Source organism: Syzygium oleosum, unplaced genomic scaffold (genome assembly GCF_021117445.2).
Source record: "Syzygium oleosum isolate NSW1041296 unplaced genomic scaffold, Sole_v2.1 Sole_v2.18, whole genome shotgun sequence".
NCBI classification, from domain to species: Eukaryota; Viridiplantae; Streptophyta; class Magnoliopsida; order Myrtales; family Myrtaceae; genus Syzygium; species Syzygium oleosum.
The window spans coordinates 7775312-7785376 of NW_026607502.1; the positions used below are offsets into that span (position 1 = coordinate 7775312).

Sequence of the window (10065 nt, forward strand, 5' to 3'; positions counted from 1 at the left end):
CGTGGGTCATGCGAAAGTGTGAAAGGTCCGGTGAGGGACAGAGCCCGGCTTAATCTGAGGGCTGGCCTGAGGCGTGTTAACATGGGCAGTGTGAAAGGACCTAGGAGGTCGTGAGAAAGTTGCTCGGCCACGAATGCAAATTGAGTGTGATTGAATTGATTGAATGTACGTGGTTATGGCGTTTGAGTGGCAATGTTATGTTCTTGAATTACTATTGCTTTATGGTGGATATTCTAATATGCAGAGTTGACATGTAGTTCGAGGCGAAGTAAATATGTTGTGTGGAATTGATTGTGTTGGCTGGTAGATTGCATGTTAGACTTGTCTGGGTATGCATTGACCTAGGAGGGGTATAGGTTGTCTACTTATTGAGATTTATTCTCATTACTGTAGTGCAAATATTTTCAAATCCCCGACCTTGAGTAGTCGCCACCTAGGCGTTTTGGGATTCCTATGCATACGGTGCATGAGGAGATCGAATATCCGGGACTGAGCCCGGATGAGACGTACATTAGGCATCTCACCACTGTTGGGGTAGACGTGGGATTAGAGGAACTGCAACGCCATACCTATTTGGCTTGGTCCCATCGGATCGAGTTGGTGACTACTGGGCCAATCCGGGGTTTTAAGGGGTTGCAGCATGCTAACGAGGGTGCGGTGAATTGGGAGCCCTGGGACAAGTTTACTCCCGATGGTGAGGTGACGGATCCCGACAGTCCACCGGAAAACCCTGGTCCAGAACCTGAGCCCGTTCCAGAGCCAGAACCTGAGCCCGTTCCAGAGCCTGAACTCGAGCCTGAGCCCGAGCCCGAGCCCGAGGAGGAGCCTATGGTGTCCGAGCATGAGGAGGAGCCGATCTAGATCGACTCGGACACGGAGTCAGAGCCTTCGGGGTTCGATTCGGATTGGGCGCCGTAGGGATGTTTAGGTGTTAGGCCTGGAAGCCTTTTTGGTAGAGTCCCTTTTTATGTAGTCAGTAGTCTACCTGACCACCTGTTCCTTTTTTATGACGAAGGTGGATATTAACCATAGGGGCCTAACGTATGAATATTTGTGATTTCAAGCTAATGTTATGTATTTATTGATTTGCGTTTGTTCTACCCAGTTGTCATTATTTATTATCTGGGATGTTTAAATTTTGCTTCCGCCTACGTACTACCTTGGGTGATTCGTTTAGGGTCGACGACGCGTCCTGGGACATCGCGATCAATATGACCTTCAAAGGGGTGTCGCGAATCTGTCGGGGTTCGGGGCGTGACAAAATGCAACCTAAATGGAGCTTTTTTCATGAGGCCGACATCAGTTCCACAGAAAGATTGTGATACACAAGTAATACTGCGTCCCCATATTCTCATCATTAGTATCAAATTTTTTTTTTTATTAATAATGGATGAGACAATTTTTGTCAATTTCAAGTTAGTTGCGCCCTATTCGAATTTCTTCAAACATACTCATATCATGCAAAAGTCATCTTACATGGGAATGAACATTTAGGATGAACAAAAGAAAGGAAAAAGCATATTGACTTATATAGAAGGAAAAGTCTTCTCGTATGAGAATGAACATTTGGTAAGGAATTAATTATATCCGGTCATGAATTTCCAATTATCTTTGAACAAGTTTTTATTCCTATTTTTGTCGGTCCAGATTATCAATACTTAAATCGAATGCTTAAATTTGCAAAACTTCTTTTTCAATTTTATCAATTAAACCCTTAGTCAGATAGTAAATATTGCTAAGTGGAAAGGAAGAAGACAATTTGGTTACTACTACGGGTTTTTCGCACTTCCATTCATTAACGAGAACTAATAAAATGTGACATTTGAGTTTCCAAACATACAAATCCCGAAAAGCTTGTGGTGGTGAAAGTAACCTGCTTTGGGGAAGGGTATGCCTATGTCTATATTGGGCCTTTGCTATCCAATCTGCTAATTGATTGGCCTCGCAGGGGCATAATACTACTTTGACGGATATCAACTAGACCAAATAAAACATTCATTCCTCCATGATGTCCCGCACAGCGCACAGACTCTAAGTCCGGCTTGTGATAACTTCCACCATTGATAAGCTATCAGTTTAAACTAAAGTGCTAGATAAATTTAAGATTAGGGTGTGCAAAATGGACCGCCTAAATCGGGAGCCGCTCGGTTCGGTCTGGTTCCCAATTTCGAGCAATTTGGTTCCCGGTTTCCCCTTGGAACCCGGCCAAATCGGACCGACTAGACCGGACCGGCTACATATACTTTTTTTAAAATTTTTTATTTCTTCAAAAAAATTAGTAAATTGTGAATTAAATCCTATGTGAACTTCACTGACATAGATTCATTGACAAAAATTAGTAAAATGTGATTTAAATCCTAAGGCTTCATTTGGTAGTCCGGATAAAAGTTAGGATTGTTCAGGATGGGATAACGTCGGATATAAAGGGGATAGAGATTGGACAAAAAAATCAGAGGGGGGAGGTAGGATAGACCCGGATAGGATTTCTCTTGTCCAGCTATTTTTTAGAAACCCTACGCTCTCCTTTTCCGTCTTCGTTCACACGTCTCCTCTCACATCGACGTTTTACGAAAACACTTCACGAAAGCAGCTAGAGTCAAAGCATCTTCTTCTCCGTAGCTCTAATCGGACGAGTTCAAGCTCCATCTCTGGCAAGGAGCCATGAGTGGTTTTGCTTCCTCGCAAGGTTTCGTCTCTCTCTCTCTCTCCCTCTCTGTGCATCAATATTCGCACTTTTTACAAGGTTCGTGAGTTCCTTCCTTGGTTTGTATTAGCTTTCACGGGTGCAATGATTTGTGGGTCTGGCTCTATTTCTCTCTTTCTTGTCTTGTTTTTTTTTTGGCTTGCAAATTCTCGTTTAGGGTGGAGTCTCTCTGTTCGGTTCTCGGTGAATCGAAACATGCCATCGTTTTTCTTGAGGTTGCCTTGACAATTGCGAAATCAGATTCCCTACTCTAACATGTCTCCTCTCTCTTACAACCTCATCCTCACTCTCTGTGTGACATCCTGAAATCCGCATAACTGATTAGTGATGGCCATGGTTTAATTATACAATTGTCGAAACACTTATGGAAATTCATTGGACAATTGAGGAGGCTTATTTTCGGCTATATATGTCTACAATGTACATGTATAGTGATTATTTAAGATGATTAGCGATAATGGCCATTAATGTATATCTTATGTGGATATTAGGTGCACTCAAATTACACAATATAGGACACAAATTGTGCCCCTAATACCCCACGTGCAGCTGGCCACCTAGGACCATTTTGCATGAAAATTAAGTCAATCTTTGGAAAATAATCATGTATGGCCCGCCAATGAGATTTCATGCAAGAGTTAGAAGCTTGTCTAACACTCTACTTTGGGGCTAATGATGAACGGCAAGACCCATCATTTCACTCTCTCTCTCTCTCCCTATACCCTCTCGGTAATCTCTCTCTCTCACTTTCCCCCTTATTTTTCAAGAAGCCATCCAATGAATTCTCTCTCTTACTCTCTCATCTCTCTCAGCCAGACCTCTCCCTCCCTTTCATCTTCACTTTCTTTCACTTTTCTTCACTTGAAGACTTGGCCAACAGCTTGAGGAAGAACAAAGCCGGTCCTAGATAACCCAAGGCAAGGAGATAGGGCTTGTTTCTAAGCCAATTGATCTTCCCACGCCCTTGATTTTTATAGTGCTGTGGATTGATGTTTTGGGTTTGCATGTGAGATTTTTGATGTCATATGGGTGTGCATGTGGGTGACCAGACCTGGAATGTGTGTGCATGTGTATTTCGTGAGTTGTAGAGTGCATGCATGTGTGTCTTTTAGCTATGGATGGCTTTGCATGTAAGTATTAAGCACTTGTATTGACTTGCATGTGTGAAAGATGGGTTTTTATTGTTGAATGGAGGTGGAAATGGCTGTTGCATCTCTGTTTAGACCTCTGGATTTGAGTTTAGTTGAACAAAATTTTGTGGGTATCAACTAGGGTTTGAATTCTTGAAGTTTGGTTTTGAAACCCAGATTAGTAGTTTCTGTACTCTTCTGCTTGCTAATTTTGTGGAAGTTTTTTTGAGTCAAATTTGGGGATTTCACAAAATTTTTTCACCACATCTTCATGATTAACATATTTTAAATCTGGAATTTTTGGAGTTTGTTTGGGTCAAATGAAGAGCAACTTTCAAACCGGGTTTACACTGCCCAGAACTGCAGATTTTGCGACCCTTACACCTTCTCGGTTTTCCATAAATTTTTCCGGTACAATTATTAACAAATTTCCTTCAAAAAATTGTTGAAGACTTCATTTTCTATGTCATATAAAATTTCCAAAATGTTTTGAGAAGGTATGGGTTGTGAAATGGGTATCTTTTGAGAAGCAAACATTCTGTTCCAGCGGACTGATTTTGGTCTGTCTTTGAGTGACAAAAAGCCGTGGTTTCAGAGTGATCTAGGCTTTGCACTCTCATGAGAAATGTCATTTAAGATCTTTTCTATGACATATTCAAATATCAGAATTTTTCGAGGTCATTTACTATGGTTTTAGCTCTGATTTCATTTACTATACAAAACTGCCCAGTTTCAACCATTTGTAAAGACTCACTATTTTCTACGTGAAAATGTTCAAATCATGATTCAATGTCTTCTAGAGATAAAACCCACACACTTTGGGCTATTCAATGAGGCATGAATGGCCTTGATACGATGTCATATGATGATGCAAATTAGGTCACCTTTGTGATGATAAATTCTGAAAATTTTGGATATGAATAACTAGTGTGTGATACTAAGATATTAAATCACTTTTATGGTACATGCTATTCAATGTATCTGCTGGATATGATGAAATATATGGCGTGAAATGGTTTTGTTGCTGCATGTATAAAAGTAAGTGCTTGAGTTGTGTGATATGAATACACTATAAGAGATGTCCATCGGGCCTTGCGTCGATGATGTCCCGTAGGAGGTCGGGATGCCCCTAAGCTATGTGCGGGGATGCCGTGATTAGCAAATCGCGATGCTTTGAGTAGAGATACATGTGGTCGATAAGCCACAAAGGTCAGACCAATTAGTAAATCAGCATAATCAGGAGTGCCTTGCGCGGACCGGTGGATAATCGGCATAATCCGTGAGTCGGGTGTGAGACTAAACAAGTGAACCATTGAAATAATGTGGCATGTGTTTGTGGTATTATTGCAAATTGTTAAGTTGTCTCGTACAGATTGCTATTATATTGTGTTAGCAATGATCTGGAAATGAGTTTAATTGAGGACGTTTGATATGGTTAGTGCCATGATGCATGATACATGTGATTACGGATGTTGCTTTCGGATGGTATACGTTCATGATAGGATACATTAATTATTTCTTGTTAGATGTGTCCTAAGAATCGAGAGTTAGTAGGATCAGTCGGTTTATAAGCTAGTCTTATCTCTTGTTGAGCATTAGCTCACTCCCGTTGATATCTATTTTTACAGATTTTTAGTCATGCTTGTGATCCCTGCCTCACCCATCGCCCGTTACGGAGTTCCCGTTACCTTTGAAGGGGAGCTGTATCAATTTACTGATCGTGTGTTCCCTCGTGTGTTCCCTTCGGTTGTATTCGTATGTTATGTTGCAACACTATGGAGTGACATAGGAGCCCCGAGAGGCCATGTCCTATACCGTTTTATATCGATTTTTGTGCTAGTAGATGGTCGATTGGTGGGACCTATTCCCTACCTGGACGATAGCAGCTCGGACGACGGTGGTGAAAGAGAGGAGTAGATGTTAGGGACGACGTAGGTCGTTGGGGGAGCCATTTTAGAGTTCCCATAGTTGCTTCTTTTTGTTTTAAACTGTGATGACGGGTGCTAATGTTGGTGACTGATGTATAGTGTCATCTTGTGACATTCCGAATTTCGATCAATTTTTGGAATTTATAAAACGTGTAATTTGTCAGTGTGCTTATAGTAAAATCTCACTCGGGAACTAATTACTCTTGGTTATTATTTTTAAATTAGAGATTTCGCTAGAATCGCACTCGATCGAATTTGGCCGTTATTTAGACCCCAAACTTTGGTGTCGAATTTCTCAGAGTTTAGGGATGAATTTAATTGGATGGTGTCGATATTATTGTGACCAGCGTCGATATTGCTAGGAATAGTGGAAGAGTGAAATTTTGGATCGGGTGTGGATTTTGACTAGTAGACCTCCCTCTGGGTTTATTTTAATTAGTATAGTTGGGAATTTTTGTGAGCCGTTAGATCGTTTTCGGATTTCAATCGTGGCCGTCGGATCGTACTTGAGTGCAATGTTTGACCTCTCTCTCTCTCTCTCTCTCTCTCTCTCTCTCTCTCTCTCTCTCTCTCTCTCTCTCTCCCGCCGCTCTACCGCACACGTTTCCCCCCATGCACACGTCCCTTCATGCACGTCCCCCCCCTCTTCTGCCAGACTCATTCTCCTCTTTCTTCTTTCTTTTCTTTTCTTGCCTTCTCTCTTTCTTCCTTCTTCTCTTCCTCTCCCTCCTTCTTCCCCGACGCCGCTGCTTCTGCTTCTTCCTTCGCCCGACCGTTGCCTGCAGCTCGTCCACTGCCATGCCGCCTCGCCGACTATCGCGCCACGCCGTCCATCCGCCGCCGTGCCCCCTGGGCCGATTGCCTTTCTCCCTCTCCTCTGTGCGAGCAGCAGCTCGCCCCTACTGCGTTCGCCTCAGCCAGGCTCCGCCGAGTCGTCGGCCAGCTCGTCTAGCCGCTCGCCTGGCGCCGCCACCCCGCCAGCCGCCGTGCCGTGCCGCGTCGCCCCGACCGCCGCTGATTTGCCCCCCCCCAGCCTCAACTCTCGCCCTCTTCTCACCCCCGGCCCAGCCGACCTCCCCCTCCCCTCAGCTCACCACCACCACCCCAACTTCCCCTCCTAAGCCGCCGTCGCCATTGCCGCTCCGGTGACGACGCGGCTGCCCCTGCTTCGCCTTTCCTATTATAGCCAAGCCCATCGCTGAGCTCATCGCCGCTGGTCACCGCTGCCCGCCGCCGTAGCTCGCCGCTCTTGCCGTCAGACCGTCGTCCCGGCCAACCCAGCTTGCCGGCCAGCTAGCCAACCAGCTTGCCCAGCCCATGGCCGGACAGCCCAAGCCACTGCCTCGGCCGTGGTCAAGCTTGCCCCGTCGCCTGCCCTAACGTGCCCGAGCTGTCCCAGCCGTGCGCCCACTCGCTCGCCCGGCCATTTTCCCGCGCCTGGCCGCTCGTCCAGCCGTGCCCAGTAGCTGCCCTTGCCGTGGCCGAGTGTCCCAGGCCATGGCGGAGTCGCCCGAGCCATGTGCCGAGCCATGGCCAAGCCCCGCGCCCGTCGCGCCCTCACCCGCGCCGAGTCACCGCCGCTCCGATCGGGCCATTTCGGGCCATAGCCAATTTTTTCCCAGGCCAAACTTAGGTAAGTGACTTCCTAATCGTTACTTAGGGTTATGGGTATTTTTAAACTTGTTTAGGGATTAGACCGGGTAGATTATGGGTTGTTATGGTTGAATTGCTATACTGGACTGTGTGGGTTGAATATAGTTGAATTGTGAGGTGAATTGAGATAGTTGTGGGAGCTTAATTGTGGTTGAATTTGGTGGGTCCATTGGTCGGCTTGTCGTAGTGTTTGTGGGTGATTTGATGATTGATTGTGGCCGACTTGAATGTCGGATTGGTGAGCTCGTGATTTGGAATTGGGATGGTTTTGGGTGCATATTAGTGGCTATTGTTGGTGGGTCAATGATTGGCTTGTTATGGTATTCGTGGGTGGATTTGTTGTTCGTATGTAGCTGGCTTGAATGTCGGATTGGTGGGCTAATGTGATAGGCTTGTGATGTGATTTGGATTCGTACGACGTGTTGAATGGCGAATTGTGATGTGGTGAGCATGCCTTGAGTTTGAATGGTACGACTTGTGAGAATGGCGAATTGTGTTATGGTGCATGTGCATGAGAAAAGCCCGGATTGATCGGAGGGCTGCCAACCTGAGGCGTGGTTACACGAGTGTAGCGAGAAAGGCATGACCAGACCTGAGGCGTGGTTACGCGGGTCATTGGAAGGGGAAAAATGTCCTGAGGCGTGGTTACACGGGACGGAGCTCGGCTTGATCTGAGGGCTGAGCTGAGGCGTGTTGACGCGGGTCGTGTGAATGTGTGAAATATCCAGTGAGGGACGGAGCCCGGCTTGATCTGAGGGCTGGCCTGAGGCGTGTTAACGCGGGCAGTGTGAAAGGACCTGGGAGGTCGTGGAAAGTTGTTCGGCCACGTATGCGAATTGAGTGTGATTAAATTCACTGAATATGCGTGGTTATGGCGTTTGATTGGTGATGTTATGTTTCTGGATTATTATTGCATTATGGTGTTTAATTAATATGCAGAGTGGACGTGTGGACTGAGACGAGGTAAGTGCGTGTATGTGAATTCTGTTCGTTACTGGTTAGATTGCATGTTAAGACTTGTCTGGGTACGCATTGGCCTACGTTGGGTTTAGGGTGTTGCTTATTGAGACTCGTTCTCACGGTTATTATATAATCATTTTCATATCCGCGATCATGATTGATTGGAGACACCACCAGGGTATTTCGGGGATGGAGGACGGATCAAGTTACCCCGTATTTTGTTTGCCCCTTTTTATAGAGGAGTTAAGCTTACAAACCACCGCCCTCTTTTGACAATTGTGGTTTGAAGTTAATAGCTTGGGTTGTTGTTGTGTATTTGTGAATGCTGCAAGTTATGCCGAGTATGTTATGTATTTACTTGGTTTGCGTTATTATTACCCCTCTGTCATATTTTATTGTCTGGGTTGTTTCAAATTCGCTTCCGCTTGCATACTTGTGTGAGTGTTTCTTTTGGGTCGGCGACGCGTCCTGGGACATCGCGTTCAATACAACCAGCGAAGAGGTGTCGCGAGTCCGTTGGGGTTTGGGGCGTGACATCCCGGTTGATTTGGTATCAGAGTCAGGTTAGCTCGTTCCAAGATGATCAAAGCCTGGAGTGATAAGGAGCGATGACTTTGGGGTAGTTAGTTAGGGAGACTCGTGTGCCATGCGTACCTCAGACTGTTTGATTGTGATTGCTGAGTGATTCTATGCAATAACATGTGAAATGCAGGTGCGTCAGGACTTGAGGTAAGTGCACGAACCCTGTTGGTTGTGATTGAGTGACGTTGTGATTGGCTACCTACTTAGTGAATTGTTGTGTAATTCACTGCCTAAGGCTTTAGACTGGTATAGTTGGCCTAGGTCTTTAATTCCCGAGGGGAATTATAGCGGGTAAGTGAGTGGTGTGAACCCTGTGAGTTTGAGTAGTCGAGGTCAAGGTCGAGGTCGTGTAGGTCCCCAAACTGGAGTTGCAGAGGATCCCAGGGTGGATGAAATTCTGAGGGCACTCGAGGAAGTTGAAATTTTAATGGAAATGATGGGAATCATGGTCAAGAGCAAGTTAATGCAATTAGATAGATGCAACAACTGGATGAACGATTTTTGAAATTGAAACCTTCGAAGTTCGATGGGAAAAGTGACCCTGAGGCTGCATCACTTTGGATATAAGAGTTGGAAAAGGGTTTTGAGGTATTGGGGTGCTTTGGTCAAGGCTTTCAATGAGAAGTACTTTTCGGAGAGTGGGCGAGAACAAAAAAAAGACAGAGTTTCTTCGGCTTCGCTAAAATCGGATGTCAGTCGATCAGTACGAGGTCAAGTTTGTAAGGTTGTCTAAGTACGCACCAAGGATGGTCAAGGACCATGTGGATAGGACAAGGAGGTTCCGGGATGGATTGAAACCAGAACTCCGCAGTCAGTTAGTACTCTTGAGTCTTAAGGGATAACAATGAGCTGTATAAGAGGGCTCGATGGTTGAAATGGATATGAGTGAAAGGGCTGCTGCTTTTGGATCGTGATACGCGCCGGTCAGGGACAATAGGAACTTGGGAAGAAGTCTATGACAGAGAATATGAGACTTCTCCCTCCGGTAAGAAAGAACTTTGGAAAGTCGAACTACTACTCCAACGCCGCATGTCGGCCTTGTGGAAAGAGGCATAGGAATGGCCATTGCCAAGGTAGAAGTGGAGCATGTTGTGAATGTGGACAACAA

The 10065-nt window shown here is 45.3% G+C and overlaps 1 protein-coding gene across 1 annotated transcript; it reads left to right on the forward strand.

The window, feature by feature from the left end:
- Positions 1-453: 453 nt before the first annotated feature.
- On the forward strand, positions 454-861 carry LOC115687133 (uncharacterized). Its single transcript, XM_030612604.1, has one exon. The coding sequence runs from the start codon at positions 454-456 to the stop codon at positions 859-861; it is 408 nt and encodes a 135-aa protein (XP_030468464.1).
- Positions 862-10065: the final 9204 nt, after the last annotated feature.

Coding starts and splice junctions, on each gene's coding strand:
- LOC115687133 (XM_030612604.1), top strand. CDS start 454: ATGCATACGGTGCATGAGGAGATCGAATATCCGGGACTGAGCCCGGAT.